This window comes from Gavialis gangeticus, unplaced genomic scaffold, assembly GCF_001723915.1.
Source record: "Gavialis gangeticus isolate Ggan-Ray unplaced genomic scaffold, GavGan_comp1, whole genome shotgun sequence".
Taxonomy (NCBI): Eukaryota; Metazoa; Chordata; order Crocodylia; family Gavialidae; genus Gavialis; species Gavialis gangeticus.
Window position 1 is genome coordinate 41913295 of NW_017729031.1, and position 14813 is coordinate 41928107.

Consider the following 14813-nt stretch of genomic DNA (forward strand, 5'->3'; position numbering starts at 1 on the left):
ATTGGCTCGTGCCCGGGGCCGTGGGACACACACACATGCACGCATATGCATGCACGCACATGCACGCACACAATACCTTTCTTGTTCTGCTGCACCACGGTGGGCGGAGGCGACGCCACCTTCATGGCCAGCCCGTAGGCCCCGCGGAAGGAGTGGCTGTCTCTGATGATGAAGGCCCCGGGCTCCCGGTCTTTCAGCAGTGTGATGGCTGCAGGGATGGGGACGAGAGCCGTGAGTGCGATGCCAGGCCTTTGTGCAGCACCGCGGGGTCTGCTGGTGCCTGCCGGAGTCCGGGGCATGAAGCACCCAGACTCCTCATTCCTTCCCCAGCAGCTTCCCCTCCTCTTTTGGCCCCATCTGGGGCACTGATCTATAATCCCTGGCACTGGAGCATCTCCAAACCCTGCAACAGATCCACTCGCACCCCCCGCCGCGGTGCAGTGCACGGCCTCTGTGACAGAAGGGGAAACTGAGGCACGAGGCGGCTACGTGACCGGCCAAGGGGGGCTGGAGACCGAGCAGGGTCGGCCTCTCTGGAAGGGCTCTGGGTGGACAAGCCCGGAGAAGCGGGGCAAATAAATCCCAGCCTGGCCTCGGCTACCCACTCACCCTGTTCCCTGGAAATCTCCGGCTTGTACCAGTACTTGGAGGTGTCCTGCACAAACTTGACGTTCGCCCGGGTCTCGGGGCTGCTGTCTGGGTGGGGGGACGGAGAGAAAAATCAGGCCACGCAGCAAAAGACATGCAGCCCCCCACCCCAGGGGTCCCTGGATCTGTCTGGAAACCTTCCCAAACCGAGGCGCCGTTCAGACCCCGAACCCAGGCTCCTCTCCTCCCAGCACTAGCCACGCAGCCGAAATTTCCAGAGCCCGTGGGCTGACACCTTCATGCAGCGGGGCCGTAACAGTCCTCCCGGTGCACCGGGGGCACGACAGCTTGCAAACCAGGAGGTTTTGGGGGGGGCTGCTCCGAGCCAGCAGAAGCCGGCAAAGCTCCCGAGTCCCCGATGCTCCCAAAGCAGGGAAACCTCCACAACCGGGCGACGAGACTGAAGGCACGAGCGGGGCCTCGCAATCGGGCACCTCCCGGTCCCCCACCCCGTCGACGTGTTGTTTCCCAGTGTTTTGCTGGTTGCTACGTGGGCGCCGGCTCGGGGGGGAGAGGCTGCAGCCGGGACCCTGATGGAAACGGGCAGGGTGGAAAAGGCAAGCAGCCCATGGATGAGATCAAGGGAGAAAAAACGGGGCCTGGCCAGGGTTTTTCCCCCCGTTTCTCTCTTTAAACCAGCTCTTCTCAACCGGGGACCTGCAGCCAGGTGATGCAAGATCCTTTGAAGGGTGCCCCCGAGCTCCAGAGAAACCCCAAGGTTTCAGGGAAGAAACCAAAGGAGCTGGCGGGCAACTGCCCGGGTCCGAGCAGGGGTTTCCCCCGTTCCTCCAGCATTTGCGGTCCCGGCAGGGCTGGTGCAGAGGCCGTGCCCCTCGCCCCCTGCCCCAGCGCTCCCCGCGCCCCTTTCCTCCCCGGTCCTTGGTGGATCTATGATCCTCTATGCAAGGAGGCCTGGAGAGCAAGCACCCCTGGCTTCTCCTCCATCCCTGAACTGGGGTGTTTCTGCCTTTGCTTCTCCTCCGCACTTTCCTGTTTTGATCCTCTGAGAGCTGTTTTCAGAAGAATAAAAACACCGGATGGGACCTCTGCCCCCGAGCCATCGCCTACGTGGACACAAGGAAGGAGCCCAGGGGGTAGGTCGCTGTCCCCAGCTGCCCCGCGAGCTGCAGGGCAAGGGCCCCGCGGCCAAGGGGAGGATGGGCCGGAGGAAGCTCATCCATGGGACTGGATGGGCAGGAGGGAGGCGAGCTGACGGGGCAGAGACCAGGGTGCTGTACGCGAGCCCTGGAGCAGAGCACCAGCCGGACGGTAGCTATCTAGGATAGGCATCGACGTCCATCAGATCCCCCCCAGACCCTGCCAGCGACCTGACTGGGAGCTATGCTTGAGCAAGGACCACACGACCCGCTCCATGGCCATCGCAGGCGAGATGCGCCGCGGGGAGGGGAGGGGGAGACTGCATGGGACATGGCACGAGGAGCCGTGGCCTCAAGCAGCGGCAGGGGAAACTGAGGCAGGGGATGAGGAGGGGCTCTCTCCCAAGAAGCGATGCAGTGTCCAGCCTCAGAAACATCCAGGAGCAGGTTGGAGGGACACGGTTTAGTCGGGCCTGATCTGGACTAGGTGCAACCCCTTCCAGCCTGACTATCATCCCATACCCCTGATATTTCAGACAGGATCACCGCACAGCGAGGGGACACCCCCCAGGCCGGGCCACGCTGAGGAGGGGGAAGCATCCCTTCCTGGTGCCACGGGGCAGCCAGCAAAGCCCTACGAGCCAGGAACCAGACCCGAGAGCCCGAGTCCTTACCTAGCATGGACAACTTGGAGAAGTCCGGCAGGGTGTGGGGGAAGGCCACGGTGCTCCCGCCCCCGGGGCTGGACATGCCGCTGGACACGGGCGAGGAGGTCTTGCCGTTGACCGTGGCGTAGCTGGGCAGGCTGTGGGCACGGTCGCCCGCCGACATCCTCCGCTTCTCGGGCAGCGCGGGCTGCGGCGTGGGGCTGCCCTGCCGGTAGGTGCCCGAGTCCGGGCTGGAGGACGGCGGGCTGCTCAGGCCGGGGTAGTAGGCCGGCGATACGGGGAAGGAGGGCGTGGAGGGCCCCTGCAGCCCCGAGGTGCTGCTCTGCCGGGACAGTGTGGGGCACCGCTCTTCGGGGGTCCCGTAGCCATACATCACGTGCCGCTCCAAGCCGGGGCTGCCAGCGGGGTGCCGGGCCAGGCTGGGGCTGCCCTGGGGGCCCACGGCGTGTCGGCCCAGCCCCGGGCTCCCGGGCGCGCCCACCATGCCGGAGTTGAGGGCTCGCCGCCCGAAGCCGGGGCTGGGAGGCGTGTTGGTGGCCACGGTCCTGTGCAGGGCACGAGGGCTCCCGGGCACCACGTGGACGCCCGCCACGCTCACCTGGGCCGGTGCCCGCGCCTGGGCCTCGGGCGGCGTGGCGGCTCGCCCGGCGGGGTAGTCGGCGGCGAAGGAGGACGGAGAGACGTTCTGGTAGCTGCTCTGAGCCGACGGGGCCTGCGACGCGGCGGCCGCGAGGAAGCTGGAGTCGGGCGAGGGCTGCAGGGATGCCGCCGGGCCCTGGACGCTGCTCTCTGACGGGTAGCTGAGGACGGAGACCCTGCGAAGGACAGCGTAGAGCAGGCTGACCCTCCTCTTCCTCCTCCCCCCGGCCTGCATGGAGCTCTTTGCCCGACAGGCCCCCCAGAGCCTGCTTGGAAACATGGGGAAACTGAGGCAAGGAGCGGCGATGTCTCTCCAGAGCAGAGCACAGCCCCACGGTGCCCTCTGCTAGCCATGGGCTGTCCAGACCCCGGCGGACGGCCCTGGGACGGGGATGCCGTCCTATAACCCTTTACTGGGGTGGGGTCAGGGCTGCAGAGAGCCTTAAGCTTCATAACCCCGGTGCCCAGAGGCCATGGGGATGGGCAGCTTAGGGGTTTTTGACCAGCTGGGCCTCCAAGAAAGGAGGGGATATCCCACAGTGCCCCTGGGCTAGCACCCTGGTCCCATCCAGACCATCAGACCAGCTGCCAATGCAGCGCCTGATCCTACCCCAAGCTCCGGCAAGCGGCTCGAACGGCCGCGGGGCAGCAAGGGGAGCCCGGCCCGGCTGCTTACCCGTCCACGCTGTGAATGGGGCTGCTGGTCGAAAGGGGGCTGGGGGCAGCAAAGGCGCCGGCAAAGGTCCCGTTCCTCACCGGCGCGTCCACGTCGTAGCCCTGCGGGGCCGGTGGGCTGGGGGGTGTCCCCCCACCGCCCGTTGCCGCTGTCCGCGCCACCGACTCCACGTAGCTCCTGGGTTCTGGGGGGAAAGCAAGGGGGGGTGAAGCCGGAGAGAGGCCAGGGGCGCCACGTCCGGCCCCCACCTATGGCCGGGTCCACGGACTCAACCTGTGCCAATGCTCCTCCGTGCCAGCCCCGTGCATCCCCGTGCTCGAGGTTTGGGAGCCTCCACCCGCCCATGCACAATGCAGATGCCTCCCAGCACGTGTTTTCCTGCGACGGAAACCAAAGCAAAGGCCTAATCAGAAACAGAGCTGGGGGGGGTCCCGCATCTGCGTGGCCAAAGCAAGGACCTTCCCACAAAGCATTCGCCGTGGCTCATCTAGCCTCACGTGGATGGCTCTACTCTCCACGCCGCTTACCTACGACACGGGGAAGGGTCTCCTGGGGTCTGCTCAACCCCACCTAACAGGACCAGCCCCACGGCCCCGGCTCTACGAGAGCAGGACGTTCCCTGCCAGTGGAAACATCCTGGCCGAGCCTTTCCCTGGCACTTTTTGCAAGGGCAGCTCCTTGACGCTGCCTTGCAATGGTGGATATTTTCCACTCCCCACCCGGCCTAAAATTAGCCCATCTACACCCACGAGTCAGGTTGGGAGAGGCTCCAAAAAACCAGCGTCTTCACCCAACTCCAAGAGGGACTCGTACGAGGAGCGGGGAGACCTAGAAGTGAAAGAAGAATCGCAGAAGCAGGGCTGGCGGATGGGGCCTCGATCCTGCGGGCAGCAATTGGGGCTCTCCACCCGCTTGATCGGCGCACGCCCTGGCGTTGGGCTGGGAGATGTCTGTAGTTATCATTAAACTAGATAAACTTTATTATTTTACTCCCTTTCTGAATATGGGCAGATCTCCCATTGCTTTCCATGGGCAGATCTCCCATGGAAAGGGTGAGGACACGTGCTAAAAAAAGGCATGGGTTCCCTGCCTAGCTTTGCAAACCACCTGAAAGCTGCTCCCTCCCCACCCCCAGCATGCCTGCCTCAGTTTCCCCAGCTGAAACCAGGGGATTATGGTACCTGCCCTGTGCCTGCTACAGCGGAGTTGACAGTCAGGGCAAGAAACCACAGAGCAGCAGGGCTGGCAGGGACGTCCATCTAGATCAACCCCCTGCCCAAACCATCCCAGACGAACCCAGCACCTAAACCCCGAAGAGCCAGGCTGCATCCTGACCCCCGAGATTGTATTTCCCAAGCCCAGCACATGCTGCTTCCCATCGTTGCAACACCCTCGAGCCATTGCCAAGGACACCCAAGGAGCCTGAAGCCAAGCCATGATCCAATCTCAATTGTTCCTGGCCTTGCGCCGCGCATTCGCCGCTACCCCCCGCCCCCCGGTAGCTCTCGTGCTGGATGGCAGCTGCAGCATTCGCTGTCAATTGAGTTTCCAGCAAGATGGAAAAACCCAGCCCTTCCTTTGCAAAAAAATGCCTGAAGTCTCGGGGCACCTACAGATTGCAAACAAAGCCTCTTTGTTCCCTTCCTCCCTCCAAAACTCTTGGCAAATTTTCCTTTCCCCCTAGAACGTGTCCCCAACACCCAAGCAAAGCTAACAGCTGATGGTCAGAGAACGCCCCGCGTTCAACACCTTGTCTAAATCTCTCCCAGCCAATAAAAGATGCCACCCACAAACAGCCACAAGAGTCAAAATGCTTCGGGGTTTTTATCAAGTGGTTTTATTTTTCCTTGAAACTGTCTTTAAACTGCTTCTTGCCAAGCGTAGCTCCGTACCCTCGCCCGTATTTACGGGGATCAGTCACGAGGGAAAGGAAAGTGCAAGGGCACGCACTGAAGAGGCACGGGTCCCCTGCCTAGCTTCGCAACCCACCTAAAAGCTGCTCCCTTCCCACCCCCAGCACGCCTGCCTCAGTTTCCCCAGCTGGAACTGGGGATTATGGTACCTGCCCTGTGCCCAGTAGACCCGAGCCGATGGTCATGGCCAAACCATTCATAGAAATCACAGAGCAAAACCAAGACCCAAGGAAGAAATGGGTTGATTTAGTCTGCAGAAGAGAAGACCAAGGGGGACTGAACAGCAGCCTTCAGCTCCCTGCAGGAGGGCTGCAAAGAGGATGGAGCTGGGCTGTTCTCAGTGGAGGCAGGTGACAGGACAAGAAACAATGGGCTCAAGCTGCAGCAAGGGACATTGAGGTTGAATATTAGGAAAAACTGTCTCATGAGGAGCGGGGCAAAGCACTGGAGCAGGTTATCTGAGAAGTGGTGGCGTCTCCATCCTTGGCAGTGTTTAAGACCCAGGTAGACAAAGCCTCACCTGGGATGATGTAGCTGGGGCTGGTGCTGCTGGGAGCAGGGGGTCGGACTAGATGTGACCCCCTGAGCTCCCTTCAGCCCTCATTTTTCTATGACTCTATAAAAACGTCCTTGAAATGCTCTGCTTGTGGAGGCAAGGATTTCTGAGGTCCACCTCGTTAATCAGACGAGCCTCGTAGCCGGGAGAATCACAGACAAGCTTTTGAACGCGGGAGGTTCTTCCTCGGGTCTCTAGTTTACGGGGAATGGCTTCAAGGAAAAATAAAACCACCTTCAAAAGCCCAAAGCGTTTTGACTCCACTGCAGCTGTTTGCAGGTGACCTTTTGCTGGACCCACGGCACGGCCAGGAGAGGTTTAGACCAGGCGTCGCACGCGGTGGTATTCCCCTCTGACTATCAGCTATTAACGCTGACAAGTCATTTTGGGGAGGGGAGTTTTAGGGGGGGAAAGGGGGCATTTGCAACCAACAGAATAATGCGTTTCTATAACGTGGATAATTCCAGTGTGATAGGATCAGCTGGACGGCACCTCGGGAGGTCCACGTCCAACCCGCTTCTCTACAACTTTGTGCCTCCGCGTACCACGCCAGGCTGCCAAACACATCCCAGTGCCCTACAGCCTGCAGAACTTTCCTATAACAGCCCCAAAACCTCAACCAGCTCTGCTGAAACTCCCTGTTGTGTATTGCTGCTCCTCACTCAACACGTTCAACCAGCAGGAGTCAGGTTCTGCTTGGCTTAAAAATCAGGAGATTATTAAAATGATGCCTTTTCCCTTGTTTTTCTTTGGAGTCCTGGAAACAAGCAGTCAGCAATCAAAGCAGTCTTCAAAATGCCCACTGCAAACCCTTTCACGCAGCGACAAGGCACCGGGACAGACAGGACAAAACCCTGCATCATAGCAAGCCACAGGGAAGAGCCCTGCGGACACCAGCATCCTACCACTGCAATGGGGCAGGACGCGGTGAAGAGCAGGGAAGGAGCTGGTTACTACAAGCACCTGGGTCCTATTCGGAGCTGGAGAGAAGAGGGATTGTTGTGCTTGCAATGGACTCATAGAAAATGAGGGGTGGCAGGGGGTCACATCTAGTGCAACCAGTGGGACCAGCCCCAACTACATCATCCCAGCCAAGGCTTTGTCTACCTGGGTCTTAAACACCTCCAAGGATGGAGGCTGCACGACCGCTCTGGGGAGCCTGTTCCAGTGCTCCACCACCCGCCCAATGGTTAAGGCTGATGACATCAGGGAAATCAATAAGAAAGATGGAAAAAATTCCTTTTGACGACCCCAAAAACGCCCATTTTCTCCTTGAAATCAGCTGGAATTTCAAATGATGCTTTTCAAGCCATTCTCAGAAACGTCATTTAAAAAAAAAGAGAGACTTATACAAGGCTCCAGAGGCAGGACTCAATCACCCCCCATGGCAAGAGCTCGCGGTGTGGTTGCAACCCCCTCAGAAGTCACCGAGGCAGCTTCACTGTTGGGTTAAAAGCTGCTGCGCAAAATAAGGGGCAATGGCTGAAAACAAAGAGCTCCTGAACAGACTGGGCCATTCACACCTTCACATCACCCTTTGCCTTGCATGTCCAGGGCAGGCTAATTAGCCTACCCCTGCTAATTAGCCTGCCCGCGACACCCCATAACAAGGCCACGTGGCTTCAAGAAGCAGCTCGATGGCACTGCGGGTGGTACCCATTAGACACGGGCTCCAGGCACATCTTCCAAAGACTTCAGCCTCCGCCGTGGCAGGATAAACCCCTGGTGCCACGTTGCCGGCTTTCAACCGCATCCCCTGCAGAAGCTCTGATACGACAGCCACTCACGGGCTGCATGGCCCAGGGATATTTGCTGAGAGATTAGCCCCCGTGTCCAGCTCCCAGGGTAAAACCCTGCAAAAGACCCCTTGTTTTGCACACCCTTGTGATCTGTCAGCACACAGCCAAGTGTCTCTGCTTTAACGGCCCGAGCCACGAGTGCATTGACGGGGAAATCCCTTCTTACCTTCATCTGTGTCAACTACCGTCTCCCCAGCTAGCTCTGAAGAGGGGGAGAAGGTGGGGGATGAGGGAAAGACATGGAAAGACGCGGGAGAAGGAGAGAGAGAAAGAGAGAGAGAGAGCTGAGTTAGCACCTTTGCTTTCACACCTCGGCTAACACGTGTGCACACGTGAATGGAATTGCTCTAGAAAGAGGAAAGCACCTGCTGTGCACAAGCACACGCACACACACACTTTTCACGCTTCGTTAGGCACTGGGAGCAGCCACGAGCCACCGAATGTCCTGCAGAAACCCAGTAAAGCCACCCCCAAATGTCCCTTTGCTCCAGCATTAGGAAGGGAACATAGAAGCCGGCAAGGGGACCTTTCCGCCAGCTGCTCCCCACGCAAGGAACATATCAGAGGCCGTGGTACGTGTGCCTCCACCTTGCACACCTCCTCCCCTAGGGAAAGGTTGGAAGGCATTTTAGGCAATCTTGCAGAGCCAAATTCCAGGGGTTTTCCTGACGCAAACAAGAAAGCGCTCATTTAGGCGCCTGGCTGTAGCCACACCATCAAAGCAACCCCTTAAGGACCAGCCCTAAGAGTCCAAACCTCCCAGTTAACCCATCGTTAAGAACTTGTCCCCAATTCTTCACTTAATGAAGGCGGGGGGAGGGGAGGGAGCTTCCTGATCAACCCCTGCAGTTAACATGCACCCCATCGGGTTGCAGATAGACGCATGCTCTTAATGAGTGCAGAGATGATTATAAACCTGGGGGAAGTGGGGAAGAACTGAACAAGGGCTCCGAGCTGCTGGCATGAGTACGGTTTGCATCTCCATCGCCTGATCTGAATACTAGCTGCACTCAGGCTGAGCTTTGTGACTCTCTTGAGAAGAGACAGGCATGCTCTCTCTTTAATCCAGCCCCCCACCCCTTCAATTTGGGGCTGGAGGGCTTCCTTGCACCCCAGATCTGGACCTGTGCCCATGAAAAGCCTCCTGATAATGCAGCGCCGATCCCATGGCTTCAGCCCATGAAGGGGTCTCGCCCTCTGCCCACAGGGGTTGCACCCAGGGAAGCGAGAGCAGAAGGGAAGGAGACCTCAACAGCTGGGGACGGGAGGGTCAAGTTCCCAGGCTGTGGGACAGCTGAAAGCACCCCCGGCTGACACACGGAGAGCCCCTGCCAGCCGCACAGCCTGCTTCGACCAGGTCCCTCCACGGCACGGCACCAACGCTGGCAGCAACACGGGTATCACAGTCCAGCTTGAACTTTAGTCACCGTGATGAGCAATGGATGTTACCCGTGGACATGTACCCGCCACGCGTGTCACCCATGGAAATGCATCCACCACGCGCGTTACCCCTAGAAATGTGCCTGCGGCCGTAGCAGTGGGTAGCACAGCCACACGCCGCCCGCGCTGGGAGACGCGGCACCCAGAGCAGCCTCCGCGACCCCGGCGCTCACTCACCTCCCGTCTGCTGGAGCAGGATCTCCGCCGGGTTGTGCGGCTTGAGGCCCAGGGCGGAGAGCGGGGTCTTGGCCAGGCCGGGCGGGGAGCGCACTGCGGGCAGGGAGAAACGAGAGCACGAAGCAAGCTGTTAATGTAAAGCTCCGTAAATCCCCGGCGGCGCGTTTACAGCCAGCTCCGCGTGTTACGCATAACGGGCATAACAGCTCCCGAGAGGCACGTCGGCCTGGCTCGAGCCTGCTGGCCCAGCTGCCAGCGCAAGCAAATCCCCTGGGGAGCGAGATGGACATCCCCTCCCGAAGCACCCCCGGACACCAGGGGAGATTTGGGACGGGTTGGTAAACTGAGGCACGCAACGGTCATACAACCTCCCCCACCCCAGGCGCAACCTGCAGGAGTCCTGGCTTCTGGGTCACCCCGACACAAAGCCGGACGCCCGGGCAAAGGGACCAGGATCAATCCCCGACCCGACCCTGCTCCAGACCCGCCCTCACCCAAAAATCCCACCACCCTCCCAAAGTCCTTCCAGCAGAGACGCCAACCCGCGCCCGTGAAATGAAGACGTGGACAAAAGCACTTCCAGCGACCAGGACGCACATCAGGACTAGCCAGCTAAATGGGCACGGATGTATGCAGTCCGTGCAGACACGCACGCACGCACGCGGGCCACCAAACACACATCAGCAACGAATGGCATGTGGTATGTCAACATGGGCATACGTGCTGGGTACGGACACGCGGCCAGGGCGTGCAGGGACGAGGTGCGGATGGACGCGGGAGATGTGTGTGTTGCAGCCAGTCTCGCAGAAAGGGCTCGATGTGATCTGGGCATTTTTCCTCCCACCCCTTTCCCGCGGGTGTCTCCCTCCCTGACGCTGCGTTACCAGCTCCGGACAATCCCGGCTTTCTAGGAGAGACCTCAGCCCACGAGGTCAGCGAGAGGCATAACGAAGGAGACAAATGAAGTCCGCACATTCCTTCGCCTTCTTGGGCACGGACGGACGGCTCAGGAGGGCGCCCACGCTGGCAGCGCGGGGCGGGGAGGCGGGCACGGAGACAAGCCGGACCCCGTGAGCTTGTGTCTCCGCGGCCGTGTCAGCAATGTGCTGGATGCAGCGAGCGACCAGGAAAGCGCAGGCTGCTAATGTGCGACTGTGTGGTGCAGGGGTTCGAGACCCACGAGCTCACTCAGTGGGGAACCAAAGTTGTCCCGGCTGTCCAGCTCCATACGCAAAGCTCAGATATCTGGGGGGGCTGAATTTGAGGGGTACTGCAGCTGGGCAAGGACAAGGCAACACCCAGGATGCCCCAGGGGGCTTCTCAACCTCACTGCTACCCCCCGCATCTTGATGCCTAGGGGCATCGCCCCCAGCCTGAGCTGGTGGGAGGGGAGAGAGCAGCACCTATGGAGTTAAAAGCCACTGCTCCAGGGTCCTGCAATGGGGACCCTGGACTGGTGCCGGGATGACCAGACACGGGCCAGGAGGGAACGCTGGTCCCACAAGGGTCCCACCAAAGAGCCCCGCCAAAGCAGGAGGCCGGCTGCTGGTCACTCGCTGATCCGCTGCAATGGCCCACGCCGGCACGGCCCGGAGCGCGGCGGCTGGAGCCCACCGCCAAGGCACCTAGGGAGCAAGCGGGGTGGAAGAGGGCAGAGACCAGAGCGCAGGACAGCGTCACACGGGCTGGCGAGCATCTAAGCAGGCCTGTGCGGCCAGACGTGGCCGCTGGCCCAGGACGGAGAGAGCAGGGAGACGGACAGAAACAAGTCAGCCTTTCAAAGGAGTCAGCTCCTGCCCTCGGGGGACACGTGCCGGGCCAGCACCGAGCACTGGGGGTATATTATAGGGCCGGGCATAGCATCGACTTGCCCCGGAGGAAGCCACGTTCAGGATCCTAGGAAAGTTGCATTTTCCCAGTCCTCCCCACCCCATCTTTGGGGTCCTGGAGAGCCGCTGGAGAAATGAAAGGAGCTGGAAGTGGAGGAGACAGAGCAGGTTGGGCGGAAAGCGCTGAAATGGCGGTGGGCCCCTGGCACGTGGGTCGCCGCGCCGCGCCGCCCCATCCCCGGCTCCCGAGCCGTGGCACTTACTCAGGTTAACGTATAGGGTTTGTGGCGAGACGGGGAAGGCAGGGGTTGGGGGGGAAATCTCACCGCCGCTGGAGGGTGGGCTGCTTGGGGACATCCCCTCCATCTCTTCGAAGGCTTCCTTGTAGCTGTGGAGGTGAGGCTGCGGAGCGGCGTGGGAGAGACGGTCAGCCCCAAATCTCATCCCCCTCCCCACCCAGCCCCAATCCCCCCAGGCCCACAGCTCCGGGAATTGGGGAGGGGGTCCCAAAGTACCTCTCTGGGCCTTCCTCCTGGGTTGGCAGCGATGGTGCTGACCACCTCCGGCGAGACGCAGTGGACGGGAGACCGGGCCGTGGGGCTCCGCGCCGGGCTGGCGTCCTGGCCCCCGCTCTCGTATTGGCCCTCGCTGGTCGTTCGCCTCCGGGCCGGGGCTGCAGCATCGTCGGGGGGCTTGTCCCGGGCTTGGACCCCTGGACGGACAAGCACAGGGAGGGAAGCGCTCGTTAGAAACTAGGAAAAGCTCGCTGGGTAGAGCAGCCGTGGGGCTGGGGGCACCGGCAAGGAAACAGGTCATTCATCTGCCCGTCTCCTCCCAGGAGGGGATGAGGAGACAGGCCGGGACCCGGGCATCGGCTCCATGGCCCCATAGCCACCTCCTTGCTCCCTCTTGTCACGCACCTCCAGCCCCTCCGGAGAATCCAGCGCTCGCCTCGAAGGCGACCAAGGCACCCATGGGCAGACAGCCTTGCCCTGCCCCCTGCTACGTCCCAAATAAATGGCCATGCCCATCAGAAATGCAGCCAGGCTCCCTGCAGAGATGAAGTGATGTGCCCAAGGCCACCTCACACACCAGTGGCAGAGCCGAGAGCAAAGCCCTTGCATCCTCTCCTCGCCGCGGGGCCCAGGCACTGCGGGAAGCACGAGTTCGCGGCGTGCTGGGCCAGGCATCAGAGCCGTGACACAGGGTCCTGGGGACGGGATGGAGCCCGGAGCGGAAAGCAAGCACGGGCAACGCGGACGCAGCAAAGCCCAAGTGCAGCCCGCGGGCGCCCAAGCCCCAAGCAGATGCTGGTGGGGGGCGACAGAGCCCCCCGGGCGCACGACCCCCTGAGGTGACTTCAGGAAGGAGCCCGAGCCTCAAAGCTGGGGGCGTCCCGGCTGCCCGAGCCCTGCCCACGTGTGCTAGAGCCGGCTGCTCCGGGCATCCGCACAAGCATCCTAGCGCGTGTCCACCCGCACGGCCAGGATCGGGCCTTCGAGCCCCACCCAGCTCCATCCCCGCCCTGCAGACTCTCCCTCGGGCTTGGCCAGGGTCCCTGCGTCCGCTGCGGACAGGAGACGTTCGTCACGCCAAGCCCTGGCGGCCTGAATCAAGAACACCGAGCCGGAGAGACCGTCTCCCTCCTCTTAAACCGAGCAGAGCAGAGGGGGTGGGCTCCCAGGCCCTGGTTTGGGAGCTGGGGAAACTGAGGCACCTTCAGGGGAGGAGCCAGATCCAGTCAAAGGTCACGCAGGGTATCGGAGACTGACTGTACAGGCCTGGACACTCGTGCAGATGCATGCCATAAGCCCTTCCCCCCAAGTAGCTTTGCACCACTGGGGATGGTTTTACCCCCCTGGAAGTCTCCGGGGTAATTCTGCATGCCCAAGCCAGCACGGGTGGCCCTGGTGCGGCTGCACATATCCTGAGGGAGCTGCTTGCTGGAAGGCAACAGGCGATTACTGACTCCCCGATGAGAACGGGCCACTACGGGGGGATTAACTACCCCTCTCCTGGCAGCTGATGGGCTTTGCCCTCTTGTGTGGCCCCGTCTTCCCCTCCGTTGTGTGCTGGGCAGCTCCTCACCATGCATGCACGCACGCACACGCACACACAGACCATAGTTGCTTGCATACAACATGCATCTTTGCACACACACACCCCCCTGTTGACTGTCCCCCTCCCCTACCCCTTCCCCACTGGCCACGTGCAGCCAACCAGGAGCGGATCACACGTGTGCCAGCACACGCAGGGGGGCAAACTGAACGGCTTATTGCCATCATCGCCCTGCTTCCTGCTAATCTCTCTGCTCCGCAGGTGTTAACGACCCTCTCTCCTTTCTAATGCTCTTGATGTCCCGCTATTCAAACCATCCTTCCCTCCGGGCAGCCCGGCCTGGTCACACCCCTCTTCCATCTCCCAGCCCTGCAGCTCTAGCTAAACTCTCCAGCCAGCCTCAGACATATGAATTCAGGTGTAGAAATAACCAACGGCGAAGCACTAGAGGTGCTGTCAAGACCCTCAAGAGAGATAAGATTGTGTATGATCAATTTGAGCAAGGCTCCTGCTGCACGTTACCTATATTACGCAATTCACTGGTGAACCGTGCAATAAATTTACACCAGCCACACATGCAAGGTAAGACTGGCCATGAGTGCAAAGTAAGTATCTCACAATACGCTGGTGAACCACGCGATACATTTAAACCAGCCACACGTGCAAAGTAATTATCACAATTCATTGGTGAAATGCGCAATAAATTTAGACAGGCCACACATGCAAAGTAATTATCATGGGATAAAAATGACCATCCGGCTATAAAAAAAGAGACAGCCAGCTATTAAGTTAGCTCTTGAAAATGTGTAACAACTCTAGAGTTGGTTTCTATCTGGCTGTAATTGGACTAGATGACCTCCTGAGGCCCCTTCCACCCTTAATTTTCCCCGAGGTCCCTTTCCTTGACCTCGAGGTCCCTTCCAACCCTACGAACCATGGGACATACATTACCCTCTAATGACCACAGCACTAATGAAACCATCTCGTTTGCCTAACGCGCTACAGTTTCTTTCACCTTTGCATCTATTTGAGCCGATCAGCGCACGTCCCAGTAGTTCGCTTCATGTAGCACCAGCCCCGCTGGCCTACTCGTTAAGCATCCGGCTCCTCGTTAACCGGAGGACAGGGTGCATGGTGTTATACGAGACGACCTGACACAGCTCCAGGAAGATGCCCAGCCTAGAGCCTAAAATCAGGCCCTTGGGAAGCTGGCCCATGGCCCCCGGCCCAGACAAGGGCTTCTAACCGCTCCATGAATGCGCCTAATGCACCGCAACCAAGCCCAGCGCCGGACACATCCAACACCCCCCCTG

General features: G+C 60.3%; 1 protein-coding gene across 1 annotated transcript in view; it reads right to left on the minus strand.

Moving 5' to 3' along the window:
* TNS1 (tensin 1) overlaps window positions 1-14813 on the minus strand; it is a 57933-nt gene that overhangs the window by 12326 nt on the left and 30794 nt on the right. Inside the window, exons 17-24 of the mRNA XM_019522814.1 lie at window positions 11958-12154; window positions 11769-11844; window positions 9614-9706; window positions 8163-8198; window positions 3729-3912; window positions 2420-3228; window positions 610-696; window positions 77-208 (exon numbers count right to left, since the gene is read on the minus strand). Of these exons, the coding sequence (XP_019378359.1) occupies window positions 77-208; window positions 610-696; window positions 2420-3228; window positions 3729-3912; window positions 8163-8198; window positions 9614-9706; window positions 11769-11844; window positions 11958-12154 (1614 nt within the window). The remainder of the gene's footprint in view (window positions 1-76; window positions 209-609; window positions 697-2419; window positions 3229-3728; window positions 3913-8162; window positions 8199-9613; window positions 9707-11768; window positions 11845-11957; window positions 12155-14813) is intronic.